This window comes from Sphaeramia orbicularis, chromosome 4 (assembly GCF_902148855.1).
Source record: "Sphaeramia orbicularis chromosome 4, fSphaOr1.1, whole genome shotgun sequence".
NCBI classification, from domain to species: Eukaryota; Metazoa; Chordata; class Actinopteri; order Kurtiformes; family Apogonidae; genus Sphaeramia; species Sphaeramia orbicularis.
This window is the reverse complement of record NC_043960.1, coordinates 29,122,271-29,138,639: the sequence shown is the minus strand read 5'-3', so window position 1 is coordinate 29,138,639 and position 16,369 is coordinate 29,122,271. Positions and strand designations below refer to the sequence as shown.

At 36.2% G+C, this 16,369-nt stretch overlaps 1 protein-coding gene across 2 annotated transcripts in view; it reads right to left on the bottom strand.

Annotated features, from left to right (window-relative positions):
- szt2 (SZT2 subunit of KICSTOR complex) overlaps nt 1-16,369 on the bottom strand; it is a 159,893-nt gene that overhangs the window by 5,537 nt on the left and 137,987 nt on the right. Inside the window, exons 68-71 of one of the 2 annotated variants that reach the window (XM_030131806.1) lie at nt 13,090-13,155; nt 6,749-6,962; nt 5,078-5,255; nt 2,707-2,829 (exon numbers count right to left, since the gene is read on the bottom strand). In XM_030131806.1, the coding sequence (XP_029987666.1) occupies nt 2,707-2,829; nt 5,078-5,255; nt 6,749-6,962; nt 13,090-13,155 (581 nt within the window). The remainder of the gene's footprint in view (nt 1-2,706; nt 2,830-5,077; nt 5,256-6,748; nt 6,963-13,089; nt 13,156-16,369) is intronic. The other variant, XM_030131807.1, reaches the window with a different exon arrangement.

Here is a 16,369-nt window from a genome sequence, read left to right as displayed (position 1 = left end):
ATTTTCCTCAATTTCTCATTCATTTTAATGCCTGGTACAACTAAAGGTACATTTGTTTGGACAAATATAATGATAACAACAAAAATAGCTTTTAAGAGTTTAATTTCAGAGCTGATATCTATCCATTTTCCATGTTTCCTTGATAATAACCAAAATCACTTCAGTTCTTACATCAATAGCTATGGCACTGTACTGACAAAGACAGTGCTTTTAGACATTCCATGTTTTCTTTTTTGTCTGTTTTAGTCACATGGAGTTAGTACTTGATTGCATAACCACTGTTTTTTTTTAATTCAAATTTTTATTCAGAACAGCCTCATTACATATTACGCAGGACATCATTGGAACAAAGTGCACCGATCTTTTTATTATTATTATTATTTTTTTTTTTTTTTTGAAAAAGAAGAAAAAGGGTGTCAATATTGCTCACTGAAAGAAAAAAAAAGCAATTTTTGAATCTTTGTTACATGAATAACTAGGGGTGTGTATTGGCAAGAATCTGACGGTACGATACAAATCACAATACTAGGATCACGATACGATATATCATGATATATCATGATACCGCTAAAACGGCAATTTTTGGTTTATTTCTTTTTTTAAAATCATTATTTCCTGGAAGAACTGAATTACACCAGAAATATACGCTAATATTAAACACATTTCTATTTGATCACAACAGGATCTAATGCTATATCACAAAATTTTCCTGTGTTAAAACTTATATTATGTTTTACAGACATTACAGTTTAACATCCTGCTCAAATGTTCATATTCTATTAGTTCATAACAAACATCATAACATTATTTTTGTGCAATCCCAACAAGGGAGCTACCATCTGCCTCTCTCAGACAGTAAAAAGTGCTTTCAGGATGCTTCAAATAACCACCATTTAACAAAACAGTGTTAAATAATAATAAATAATACATAAACAATAAAGAAAACCAAAAAACACAAATGAACCTCTGCCAAAGCTGCATTTGAATTAAATACCTAAAAATATCGATACAGTACTTTTTAATATCGATACAGTACTTTTTAATATTGATACAGTACTTTGAAATGAAATATCGCGATATATTGCAGAACTGATATTTTCTAACACCCCTAGGAATAATGTCATATAAACATAGACTTTGCAGTGCAGAACATAACAGAAGAGTGATTTGTGAAGATCAGTGCTTTTCATGGTCATCCTACTTTGTAGAAAAATAACATGACTAGTAATACAGATTATATATGCAAACAAACATATTTACATTTACTTACACACACTCACATATAACCATTTTTTTCTGATGACTTTCGATGGCCCAATAATTTTTTCCGAGACTGTAGGTTAGTTGGTCAGTCTAAGTCAGCCGTAGGTGGGAATGTTAGAGTGAATAGTTGTTTGTGTTAATATATCAGCCCATTCTTTTCCGTCATAAATTAATGAAGGAATAGAATGATTGAATACAAATAGCTCCCAACGTGTGTTTTTATGGTTAGTCTGATATTCAGTGATCCAAATCTTATCTATGCATGTACTTGAGTAAAGAGTTATTTTTTAGATGGAGAGGCTGCATTTTTCCTGTTCCAAACTATCAATATATCATCCTCTATCCACTAACAGGCAATTTTTTGTAATTTCAGTCTTCTGTATGTGCTGTACAAATGGCAAAATTCATAATAAAGATGGCTTTGATTTCAAAAGTACCCTAAAATGCAAAAAAAAAAAAAAAAAAAATTGTAAAGTTAGGTTTTCACTCTAAATGCTCTCATGAATGACAATAATAACCAATCACTTAAAATGTCATTAAAATACAGTTTTTTCATCATTTTCAATAAAATCTGAATGCAATAAATCACCTATAGTGAATAAAAAATGATGATTAATATTATAAAGAGAGTTTTTTCAACAAAAACATGAGGTTATTTTTTTTTTAACAGGACTACTTTACTCATATGACCTTGTTATAAAATACAGTCCACGTGTTTTGTATTATTTTATCAGATTAAGACACAAGATTGATGAACTGGGCTGTGATTTGCGAAAATACACAGGGAAGGTGAAATGCATTGTGGTTAATGTATTTCACTTGTTTTTGATACTCTTAATTAATGAATAAGGGCTGTAAAATTGTGTATAAGACAATTCCAGACTAATTTATTCTTGATTATTTTTAGGTTCTATTGTTGGTCATTGATTTGTGAGTGTGTCTATCTGTTTGTCACTCTGTCCATCCGTCCCCATTACATTTAAAAACAATTCTCAGGTCTTTCAAGCCAGACTGATCGGACACTTACAGACTGTTAAAGCTGAGATCTGGCTGATCTAAGATTATTGGATGCATTTTTGATATAACACACCTTGTTTTCTAAATCTTTTGGAGGACATCTTGACATGATATCATGATATCTTATTTTTAGAGTCAAATCCAAATTTGTCTTTTCAAAAATGTGATTAATGAATAAAAACCTGACTCTACTGCCTTGGTTGGAATCAGACCAAAGTAACTGTAGATCTAGACACCTTAGAAAAGTTTTGTCCAGCGGTAATGAGAATCTGAACGGGTTGATAAGCACTAGAATATAAAACAGTATCTATCTCACTCGCTGACGGTGCTGCTGTTACAGTAATGTCATCCTCTGGTCTCACCGATCACTGTATAATTATTCCACGCTCTATGTCTTCTTAAATCTCCTCTTTCATATCTCCTTACCTCAGCAAATGCCTCTCTCCGTCTGACTGCTCCTCAAATGGAGCGGCATTATGGCATACCACGAGGGACACATCAAAGTCATCATGATGGTGCAGGCCCTCCAGGTCCTTGTACGAGCCCGAACTGTGGGAAAAAAAAAGAGGGTGGGTTGTAATGAAGCAGCTCATAGTTTTATTCAGTTTTTTAGCTCACTGGCCGACAGGCTATCGGCTACTGCAGGATTCCTACAGGTTTCTACAAGTTAAATTTAAGACTTTTTAAGTCCTTTTTAAGACTACATAGAACAGAATTTAATGCCCATTTCAGTCTATTTCATGGCCATACTGGCAAAAATAAGTGATTCCTAGAATTTAGGAAAATGTATTTGTTAACATCAGCGGAGATTGAATATTACATACATACTGTAAAAAAAAAAACTGAATGTTCTATGATCCAGGCTTCCTACACATTTGAAATTTCAAAATTTCATATTTTTTACAGACCCTGATTTCCAGATGTCTTGGCAAAAAATAGTCCAACCAGCCAACCGGCCTTATAATGGATTGGAGGAGGATAAGAGCAGAAGGAAGGGTATTCAACCTGTCAATCTGCCCAAATGTTTTCTGGGACGTGTAGCCTACTGTATGTGCTCTCACACTAACATTTTAGCTACGCTAGCAAGTGCCTTAAAAAAACAGATGGATCCATTTCTTATTTTTAGATAGTCATAATTTTATGTTTTAGAAAATAGAACAGTGGTAACAGTCTTGGAAACATGAATACTTTTCCATACATCTGTTTCATTTTCCATACTTTTCCAGACCTGGAAATTTATAAAATCAAATTCCATACTTTTCCATACTTTTGTAGGAACCCTGATGATCATTTCACACCTGTGGCTACAAAGTTGGCAATAATTAGTTCGTCATTTCAATATAAATTGTCGGGCTGGAACAGGTGGAGCTGAGTTGTTAACGTTACTTTCTTTACAGCTTGGACATTTAACAGACACAGTTAAACACAACACAGAGAACTAGTTCATGGCAGCATAACTTAAGACCTATCATATCAAATTTCATACTTTTTAAAGACTTTACGGTATTATTTGCAGATTTGTAAATTCAAGACTTTTAAGACTTTTTAAGACCCCGTGGGAACCCTGTATTGTGAAGGTGCTGTCTGTTGTCGTCACCGTCGTCACCGTCTTCATCTTCATTCGGAATTTCTTCAAACATGGCAAAACTATGTGTTGGATTAATTTCAAATTTTATGTGTAGCTTCCTTGGAACAATGTATACATAATTTGTTGACAGTTTTGAGAAATATAGATTTTTCAATTTTTGACGAATTTTTACAATATTATAAATTTGCCTGGAACATGGAAGTGGTCAGAGATATTAACCCTCCGGTATCCGGGTGCTCCTTTTAGGCACACTTTGCACTTCGATTTAAAAAACTTCATATTATTTTTCACAATTTAAATAAGGTTAGAATTCAAAAGTTGTTCATTTTTGCACGATCTTTAAAATTCTGGCCACCAACTAAAATTTGCACATTGCAAACACAAGACAATTACAATAGTAGCATCTGTCTCCCAAGTGTGCCTAAAACGCACTATTTCTTCCATTTGATATGTATGATTAGGGCTGACCTTGATTTACAAAAATAAGATCAAATTAGAGCAGAAAAATAAATCAACATATAATATTTAATTGTTTGATTTATAGGTGTACCTTTTTGGAACACTTGGTGACAGATGTTAGTATTTTTGAACATTTGATCTAGCACCAAAAATAATAATGCAAATTAACCAGTGTTGGAGTTATTCATTGACCTGTGCCAGGATGAAAAAATCAAATAATATGTGATCCACTTTTTATGTAGTATATTGAAAAAAAATAATTTTTTGTGTTTTTTGCATCCAAAAAAATGGTTTGTTTACATTACAAAAACAGCATTTAAAGGGTTAAAAAATGTGACAATTATTGAGTATTTGGTATTTTTATTTACGGCTCAAGTTGATGAAATAGAAAAAAGTGTAAAAGATTTAAAAACAAACTGTACGAAAAATTTTTTTGACATTATTCCACAAGTGTGCCTTTTTGGCACACTTGGCGCTTAGGGGCCTTGCTAGACGGGATACCGGAGGGTTAATAGAGTTACTATTGAGCACCAATAGGAAGTCATATATGGACTTTTATTTAATTTGTTGAGTCATCCTCCAGTGAAAGTACCACCCACTTCTATTGCATCACGACCACAGGACTCTAACATAGCAGCAGAACCTGCCAACCTCACAAATTCAACTTGTTATTGATTCTTGATAGAATATGCCGGTGAGATACAGGGCCATTGGTCCTGTTTCTATTAGTGTTTGTGGTCTGGTTCGTACCTGTTCCACAGAGCTACCAGTGCGTACTCGTGTAGGTCAGACGTCCCCTTCTTGTTGTCGGTGGTGACAGCCGCTTTGGACATGCGGAGGGGCTTCATGCCGTAGGTGCTGGCGTGGTCAGTGATGTAATTGTAGAGCTGATGAGCGGTTATCATCCCCGTGGAGATGGAGAAGCTCCCTGATGTGCGCAAGATCAGAGATGTTCACAAACAGAGAGAGGCCGTCATAAGATGTCTCTGCTGCCCACCCACGCTGCTTAGAAACCCACAAGGAAGAAAAATATTCAAATATCTTTAATCTTTTCAGAAGAAGCTGAATTAAAGCAGCCGATTTGGGATTGAACTCTGCTTGAACCATTTGAAAGTTGAACAGGATTTTCTGTTAGCCATTCGTAACAGTGGGATTTTTTTTTGGTTGTGTTGTATTTTTACCCTATTAAGTGCTGATCCTTTTGTAAATTACAGTTCCATTCATAAGATTTCTGTGCTAATAGACAGCTTTGATGTCTGTTTTTTTGACTGTGACTGACAGACAGCCTACTCATCTATTGCGTTCCACAGATTCTGGACGTGTACAGCTTCTATTTATTGAATAATTGAATGAGAGTGTATTTTTTTCCAATAACAAGACTGATGCTGAAAGTTTAAAACATGGTTCAGACTGTGAGCGATAACTCTAAGCTTCAAACAGACTCCAGTCCAAACTACACCTATTTGTTTCAAAAATAAAAAAATAAGGTGTGTCGGTTACTGAAATAGACATAAAAATGAGGCTTTGAATGAAAATGCCTTGTGTGGTTATAAGTTATTGAGAGAATGTTTTTGGAATTTGTCCATTTATTTCACAAATAAGCCTTATGTTCTGTGAAAATATGAAATATATCTTCCCCTTTTTTTTAGGTGTGCTATTGTTACGGCACTTCTTTTCAGGATCACCTTGAAAAGGACAGAATCTCAGGTAAGAGAAAAACAATTCTTGATAAATAAGTCTTAAAGTTCTCAAGAGAAAAAGATTCAGCAAATCTATTAACTCTGTCCGTTTGCTCTGACAAGAAGGCTAACATAACTCTCCTCGACTAGGCCAGCACGATAAACATTACAATGAAGGAGAACTAACATTGAATCTATTCAAAACAGAACTTAATTTAAACATTAACAATACTAAACTTGCAAATCCAGTTTTAAAACAAATGAAAAATATCTGAAATTTAAAAGAAAAGTCATGACAAAATTAAAAAGGCAAAACTAGTACTATCTCATTTTATGCAGATGAGATCCCACTTTATAGATTTTTATAACTATCTATGGTGTAAACATTGGCTATATTGATATATGGTACTAAACTGCTAACAAACCATCAAGAAATATAAAGGATTTGTAAATGTAAAGTAGCACCACATGTACCAAAAGGTCGACCATAATAGAAGTGTTTGGGGGGCTTTGTTCCAACAATCACTATGATCAAGACAAATAAATAAAACAACCATCTGAAAGAGACATGGCAACACTGTGTAAAGCTGTTTTTTAAGCCAATATTCGGTGAAATAATTGTTTGGGGACAGTTTCAGCGAAAGTTCCTGCACCTAATGATGAGTAAGATCGTCACATTTAGTATTCAACCCCACAATCACTTCGAGTACTGACACATAATGAGATTTTCCGGCCCAGTCACCTTGGAAAACATGGTTGCGTCCAAATTTGGGGATATCTGGGTGATTGGAAATGAAGTCGTCCAAGAAGTCGGTGAGCTGGTAGCCCTGGCGCAGCGTCATGTGGCATCCGACCAGATACTGGTGAACCACTCGCAGGTGGAAGTCGTAGCTGAAGGAGTGCACGTGCATCAGGTCCCGCACTTTATCGCACTCCTCGGTGAACAGCATGGAGAGCTAGAACAGAACGGACGCGATCATTACTAGCACAGAACGACGAGCTGATCACAGTTTGTCTCCGGGGTAAAAGAAGCCACAACTAATTTCTCAGCTGCTGAAGGTTCCCCATTTTCCCAAATTGAAGTCTGGCCATTTTTACTCTAAAGAAGGAAGGATGACTCTGGAAAGATGAACAGAATCTGCCAGACAAGGCCTTCTCTGAATGGTTATCTGTCTAATCATCCATTAGCAAAGCTGCTTTGCATTTGAAGGGGAACACCTTGCTGTTACAGCTGCTCCTATCACGGGCTGCTTTGTGCCGTGCACCTTAAGGCCCCGCTGCTCTGCTACTCCCATTGCTCCTTAGCGAGAGCCTTTTGTAAGCAACTTTGATATCAATCACATTCATAATGGTATCTTATTTAATTAAATCCTACATCAAAAGGAGGCTGACAAAAGCTTGAATTACAAATGCAAATGGCTGCACTGAGAGGCTGCGGTGTGAAGTTAATTACGAGTTTACGGGTAGAGCTAAACGCCACTCCCACCTCCACTTTCATCTGGACCATTTGCCTGGAACGTATACAAATAGGCTTTAACAAATCAAAGTCAGGGGGGTTAAAAAAGGACAGTGTAGCACCTTTATCCTGTGAAAACTTTCATCTCTTTGTCAGTATCTGAAACCTTTCCACACCTTTTGCTGGCTTGACACATGTCCAAATTGGAGGAACACTAGCAAAAGGGCAGGAAACTTTTATCATAGAGATAACAATGAAAAGGAATATTCATTTGGCACAGTGTTGAAAGGATGAACATTAACTTTTTCTTTCCCTGTGGTGTTCCAACAGTCTGGCAGACAAATTAAGTGTGACCCTTTAGCTTGATATCTATAGAGCCAGGAAGCCACTGGGACCGCAGACATCTCCTTCGCTCAGAGGTAGAACATTTCTTATATGTGTCCTCTTGACAATCAGCCTAACATTTATTATATCCTAACCTGTAATTCCAAACGGTTCACGTTCGAGCTAATTAAACACTATGCGCAACTTTGACAGGAACAAATTGTTAGGTTGAGGTGCAGGGCTGCAGCTCGTCTCCTGTCAGCCCTGCTCGGTAGAAGTGAAATTAATGACAGTGACTACAATGACAAGAAGAAGCTGCAATCATCTGGGTCATCCAAGAGAATACACATAGCAAGTTGATTGGAAAAAAAGGGCAGGAAAGCTTAAAAACAGACATCACATTCAGGTCTCTGAGGCACATGGCTGCAAGAGGAGTTTAGTAAGAAATAAAAAAATCAATCCATCAAGTAGATTTTTTTTTTTTTTTGCAGGGATGACGACCCCATGGGTAATTTCATGGAAAAATAAAGAAGATTCAGCTTGTAATATATAAACATGGTGAAGTATAGCATTTAAAGTGTAAATTCGTAACAAAATGAGTCATTTTAATATAGTGTTTACAATCTGTGGCCAGTGTGATACCAGAGCCAGTGCTGATTTTATTGATTAAAAACACAAGCTGTTAGAGTCTGTTAACAGAACAAAAATGCATTTTTAAGTTTTTATCCATTTGAGACACAGAGAAGTGTCAGGAAATTGGGCACAGGAGAGAGGTGAATAAATTTTAGTTTTAATTCTACTTAAATATGTACCTAGATCTTAAGAGGAAAACCACAGCTGAGTAAAAAAACAAAACCTCATCATGAATTAAAAAGAATGACTTTACTTTCACTGGGATGTTGTCAGTGCTTGGTAATTAGAGTAGAAATTAGGAATATGCTTCATTTTCCATCTGGGGGCAGACATTTTATACTTATAAATATGGAAGAGAAATTAGAGGGAAAAAAATAAGCATTGCAGATGATCGTTTCAAAAACAATTAAAATAAAAGAAATGAAATGAATCCAAAATGCACAAAAGACTAACAGATCAAAAGTTATGACGCTGTTGCAGTGCAGAGGAATGGCCCGTTTCAAGTAAGAGCAGGTGAAATAAAGCTTTATCCTTGATTTAAATCTTCTATTAAAGTTGAGACCTCGACTCATCACGAGGCTGTTTCGGAAAGAACAGTCATGTATAACAGCTGCTTTAAGCCCCTGAACACAAGGCTGTGCTGAGGAAAACAGTGAAGCAGTAGATATGAACGGGGGTCTTGTGTCATTTTAAACATAAATCCATAATTTCCCAGTGTATTTTTTGCGCTTGGTTTTTAGTGTTAAGCTATTAAGTAAAAAAGAAAAGAAAAGAAGAAAGAAAACAGCTTCCGTCTTTTAATTTCTCTTCTTGTCAAGTCCTCTAGTGATGCAGAGGGACTGTAATTAGTAAAATTAGTGAGTATGTGTCAAATTTTATATCCTCTGTCTAATTATAGCAGAGGAGTATTGAACCTAGGGGTTTTTAGATAATACACTGCCATTGTGGGTACCAGATCTACTCAGAAAGGGTCCTGCATTTATAGATCGCATCTCAAAGTCTGATTGGCTCAGAGCCTTTAAGTGTGTGTTGGAGTGACGCTGTGACCTGCCTCTATTGGCCAGTTGACTTTATAGACTTTAATGAGCTAATGATTTTAATCAAGAAGTCCTGGAGTGTTCAAGGATACAAGTAAAACAACATTACATGTAAAGTTCCATAGCTAATGATGGCTAACACTAGTATTAGATACTAATCTTAACTGATCAAGGTCAGTAGCTGCCAACCTAGAGCCTATTTTATTCCTCTGTAAAGGAAGTTTTCCTCTCTGCTATCACCCTGGGATTAGATGTGTGGGGTTTCTCCTCTGTATCGAATTTTTTAAGCCTTGATTCAAATTTATGAATTACCTTGAGATAATTATGTATTTAACACTAGCGCTGTATAAATAAATCTGCATTGAACTGCATGACAAATATGTTAAATTATGTTAATGTAGGTTACTATCAGTTTGGGCTAACAATGATACACTTAATCAGTGTAATGTTAAGTGTAATATTGTAATAAAATGGCAGACATATTTCATGGTCACTGAAATCACCTCGACTTAAACTTGACCAATTTTAGCTAATTATACAATGACGGTGAAGGATAAATATGGCTAGTGCTGAGGCTGTATATTCAATGGTTTCAGCACTAGCTAAAGTTAGCCGCAGCTGCTGACAAGGAAACGTCGGGCCACTTAAAGTCATTAGTTAACCACAGCTGTCATAAATAATAATAATAATAATAATAATAGTAATAATAATAATAGAGCTCCAAAGCTAAAGCTAAACTCGTGTGCTAATGTAGGCTAATGTTAGGCTAACAGTGAGGAGAGTTATGGCCATTAGCATTAATATTCACGGTTAGTAAAATTAACTTGATCTAAACTTGACCCACTGTAGCTAATATTACAGTCACGTGAAAGATAAATATGACTCCTACTGAAGCTATATGTCAGTATTCAGAAGTAGCCATTAGCAATATGTGTTTCTCTGATGAAATTATATATTATTATATACGGGAAAATCAATGATGATATGTTCCCAGTGCATCCTAGCTAGAAAAGTGATATAGCTACCATTAGCCTGTTTGTCATTGTAACATGGCTGAAAGGGACAGAAAGACTGTAATTAGTATTTGTAGGCTAATGCTGGAAATAATGTAATAAAATGGCAAATGTCATTTTTCACGGTCACTGAAATTAGTTTGACTTAAACGTGAGCTAATTTATTCTAACGTTATAATCATATTGACAGATAAATATAAGTAGCTACTGCTGAAATGGTACAGCTATTACCTGTTTTTAGCGTTAGGTATTAGCTGCAATTAACCATAAATATTCATAAAAACATGTTAGTCATTAGCAAATTGTGACTGTAATCAAATTAATTTTATTTTACATATAAAGGATTATACATAATGCTAGTTGGTGTGGTAATGTAGCCTTTCTCTCATCATAGCCAGACAGGGTATGTGTATAATAAAATAGTAAATATATTTCATGGTCATTGAAAATAACATGGATCTGTGTTTGCTGATGTTATATTATGTGTAGCTAATGTCATGTTTTTGACAGTAGCTATTAGCCACTGTAGTTAGCATTGTTATCTACAAAGGGATGTTTGGTAGTTGTACATCATTAGCTCATCACAGCTGTCAAACCAAAGCTGACGGTCCATTTAAAAGGCAGGGAATACCGCCTTTACAATTTACATCATAATGTGTGATATAATCTGTAAATGCAGGATGTCAAGCCAATAGGCACTATGTACAGCCCCATACTACCTGAACTTAAGGCAGCTCCTTTATTTCCTGTCTTTCATTATTGGACACACTGATTAATCCAGGTGTGTCTGCTACTTCTTGTTATGACTACTGTGGTCAGACACATCTGGATTAATCAGTGGATACGGTTACATGTTTTTTAAATCTGATTTATTTTTCCAGAAGATATTAATTCGGAACTAAAGTATTTTCTCTTCTGTTTACATGGAAATGTTAAACCCGAATAAAGGTTTACATGAGGTATTAATGAGGTGAGGTAGGTAAGTGAGCAGAAGGGTTTGCGCTGCAGTGCTCACGTTACCTTGTTCTCGCAGCCCTTCTGTTAGCTTAGCTTAGCATAGTCACTGCATTTCCATGGTCACACATAGCCAGTTTTTAAAGGTGATTTGTTGTCTTTTGTAAGTGATTTTGTGAAATGCGATTCTCCCTAATTATTTCTTTACATCTGTGACTTACTGCACTCATACAATCTTGGGACTTGTGTTGACCGAAGTTGGAAAATCTTTTTGTTGGAAGGGATGCATGCGCTAAACTAGCTTTGCTTAATCGTTTTAGCTTTACATTAGTTTTTATTTCCCAAGATTTTATTATTGCAGTAAGTCACATCGCCATGATTTGAGCCTCAATTTGTGATCATATTGACCTCACCAGACTAAAGTAATGATTAGGGAGAACTGAATTTCACAAAATTACTCATAAAATACTATGGATCACCCATAAAAGCCTGGCTACGTCTGGCCATAGGAATGAAGCGATTATGCTAAGCTAGGCTAAGCTAAGCTAACAGAAGGGCTGCGAGAACAAGGCAATCGGTGCACTGCAGTGCAAACTGTTTTGCCCACTTATCGAACTCATTAGTGCATGACAAATGAATTAATAAAAAAACAGGTGGTGAACTCTTCCTTCAGGGTTTTCCAGGCTGGTAGATCCCATCAGAATAGCCCACTGGAACGGTTTGGGTTGACTAGACTGCATTACATATTCTTCGGCCAGCGCAGAATGTGTGCGTCATCGCGACAGGACAAGACAATGAGCATGTGCAGAATGGCAGGAATAAAGTCCAAACAGAATAAAGGGTTTACATGTCCGAGGAATAATTTAGTTCAGAATTAAAAGGGGATTAAACCAGTGACTTTATTCGGATTTAAATTTAATCCGAACTCTTCTTTTTCAGCTGGAATAAGGTGTTTACATGGGCATTTTAAATAGGATCTAACGTTTATTCAGATTAAACCAGGAATAAAAGTTGTCATGTAAACACACGGAGTGTGTCCAATAATGAAAGACAGGAAATAAAGGAGCTGCTTTAAGTTCCGGAAGTAGTGGGGCTGTGCATAAATCCCATCTGGCACCTATAGCAACACTGTCAAATAAAAAAGAATTCCAACATATCTGCAGTCTCATCTAAAGTTATAAGAACAGCGGGAGTTTTTGGCTTCACTTCATTCATAGTGATGTTGGATTTTGGAAGTAAGACTAGAAGAAAGTCTTAATGCCAGTCGATTCCCTGCTACCGAAGATGAAAGAAGGAATACTGTCAGATTTTGAGAGAAAGGATTGAGGAAACCAAAGAAGTTGCAATGACACTGAGCGAATCACAAGCTGAGACACCCACGATACCCATTCCAGCAAGCACGGAGACGGACAGAGGAAAAAGAAATCACAGGGGAGCTCGACTCAGGCCTAAACCTAGACTTTAAATCCATACTTTATATGCTGTGGCTCCTAGAAGCACACTTCATTAGAAGACGAATCCAATCCAGGCCCAAAGAGAAGAGAAAAAAAAAAACAGATTTGAAAGGGAAGAGACCAGCACTGATGGCAGCAAGCAAAGCAATGGGGTGAGGGGTGAAGACTGATTGTAGATAGACACCCCTCCCTTGAGAATGGCTGGGACATACCGCACAGTCAGATACGGGGGTGGCATCTGGAAACGGCTTGCAACGGGGTTTGGTGAGGAGGCTGCCCTGATGGAGAGATGACATGAGGTGGGACTAGGCAGACACACACACTCACAAACACACACACATGGACAGATGGAGGGAAGGACGACTGGAGGAATACTACAGCAATACATGACAGCATGGTTTCTCAAAAATCCAAAGACTTACAAATTACAAACATACATTAGGATGTCGACTGGTACCGAGAGGTCAGTATAGGAAAATAATACCTGAAGTTGATCATGCTATTTTTGTGAGTTTATATATCCAGAAGAAATGCATTTCTAAATTTACACTGACACTATGAGATGTTTGAACAATCCAGAAACTGATAACACACACAGTTTATACACTATTGGGTTGTACTTCAGATTTACATATCCTCTGCATTTGCAGTATTCTTGTTTGTTTGTTTGTTTCAGTGTATTTGCGGTGTGCTGCTGTGCTTGTCTGAATGTTACATATTTGCCAAATGTTTTTCTATTCACTTGTATTTTCATTTTTATGTATTTGCTGTGTGTTTCTGTGTTTTTGTGTATGTTGTGTACTTGTAGTGTGTTTCTAATGTATGTTTGCAGCAAAATTCCATGTGCTGTTTTCTCTGTGGTCACAGCCTGTTCCTGTTTTTGTAAGTTATGTATTTATTGTGTTTCTGTATTTGTCTATTGTGTATTAGTGGTGTGTTTCTATATTTGTGTGTTATGTATTTGTAATGTGTTTCTTTATTTGTTGTGTATTTCTATATTTGTATTTTGTTTCTGTAATTGCATGTTATGTATTTATTGTGTATTTCTGTATTTGCACATTTTAAATTTATTGTGAGTTCCTGTACTTGTGTGTTATGTATTTATTGTGTGCTTCTGTATCTGTTCATTATATATTTATACAGTGTTTCTGTATTTGCATGTTATATATTTATTGCGTGTTTCTGTAATTGTACGTTATTGTGTGTTTCTTTAATTGTACGTTATATATTTATTGTGTGTTTCTGTAATTGTACGTTACATACTTGTACTGTGTTTCTGTATTTGTACATTATATATTGTGTGTTTCTCTATTTGTATATTATATATTTATTGAGTGTTTCTGTATTTGTACGTTATATATTTATAATGTGATTCTGTATTTGTATGTTATATTTTTATTGTGTGTTTCTGTATTTGCATGTTATATATTTATTGTGTGTTTCTGTAATTGTACATTATTGTGTGTTTCTGTAATTGTACATTATATATTTATTGTACATTTCTGTAATTGCACATTATATATTTATACTGTGTTTCTGTATTTGTACGTTATATATTGTGTATTTCTGTATTTGTACATTATGTATTGTGTGTTTCTTTATTTGTACATTATATATTGTGTGTTTCTGTATTTGTACATTATATATTTATTGTGTGTTTCTGTATTTGCATGTGTGTGTTTGTCAAGTTGCAGAACATGTTTGTGTTTCTCAAAATGATGCACATGTATTGTCAATACTGGTGGGATTCTTTACATCTATTTGCTTGTGCCTTCTACAGTTGCTGTGCCCTGATCTCTCATACATTCAGCAGTTCTGATGTGTTGTCATAGTTACTAATAATGTTTTTCCATTGTGTAAATGTAGCAGTTTATGGTGTGCAGCGAGCAGGTGAATGACTGCTGTTGTACACTAGATTCCTATGATGTGCATATTTTTTCTCTTCACTAACATAATTAGTATGACACATTCTCCACCGTGTTCTTTGTGTTAAAACATGGCCTGCATGCAGTCGTTGGCACCAGCTATAATTTCTTTTAATCCGTTTAGTTGCACAGGCACATTATTACCGAGTATATTGCTGAAACCCATGTGACTTTTTAAGTATCCAGCTCTGCTCGTAAATAATGAGTAATTTTTCTAGTTTTTTTTTTCCTGCTATGAGGCTGTAGAAGAAAAAACATGTCAACCATGGTGCAGTTAAGTGAGCTACTGCATGTGCTCTATTAGTACGATGCAGTAATTTGACACAATAATCATGACAGCGTGATAGTGGGACGTGAACAACACCAGGAAAATGAGGTAACCGGAAATCAAATCAATATTTACATCCACTTGTCTTGCTGTCACACAGCAAAAACATCTGAGCATATGTAAGGCTATTTGAAGCAGGTTGTCTTATCTGTTGGTTCCAACACCAGTCGATGGGGGTGGGACCTTTCTGTGTGGAGTTTGCATGCCCCCCCTTGTGTCTGTGTGGGTTCTCTCTGGGTACTCCAGCTTCCTCCCACCATCCAAAGACATGCACTGATAGGGTAATTGGTTAATCTAAATTGCCCATAGGTGTGAATGTGAGAGTGATTGTTTGTCTGTATATGTCAGCCCTGTGATGAACTGGTGACATGTCCAGGGTGTACCCCGCCTTCACCCGTAAGTAGCTGGGATAGGCTCCAAGCGACCCCCGTGACCCTAGTGAGGATAAAGTGGGTTCAGAAAATGAATGAATGAATGAATGTCTTATCTCTTCCTCAGTTTGGAGGCAGTTTTCCATCCTATTAACAACTAGAAAAGCACTTAAAGAGCGCAGACCTCCGCCAAGGCAGATTAGTCCCCTACCCCCGATCACCACCAAAATTTAAACATTTGTTTCTTGTGCCAGTATCAACATTTCCTGAAAATTTCATCAAAATCCTTCCATAACTTTTTGAGTTATCTTTCTACCAGACAAACAGACAGACAAACCCCGATGAAAACATAACCTCTTTGGCAGAGGTGATGATTAAACTGGGCACATCCCATCTAATGACTGCACTGTGGAACTAAAATGGAAACCGGGTGTCACCAAATGAAATATTGTTTTTCTTCAGATTTATCTTGAGTTGTCTATTTGTGATAATATTATACATTTATTTCTACAGAAAATGATGTGTTGGGATTTTAAGATTCAGATTCCAGACCCTGAATAGAGTTAAATCCATTTTGTTCTTCAGATTTTTCTTCAAATTTGTGAACATTGCTGACCATGTGTAGACTGTGTTGTCATCTGAACTGACAGAAATGCAAACTGTTGCACACACTCATGGGTATTATCTTGCCTAATTAGTCCCACTCCTAATTTTTACATGTTAATTACTGCATGCAACATCACCTATAGCACCATAACTGATGACACTTTGCAGCTTAGTTTAATCCAGAATTTCACAATTTTATGGAAACACAACATTTGCTGTCCGGATTAAAATATCCCAACATGTACAATTTATAGATCTCTGG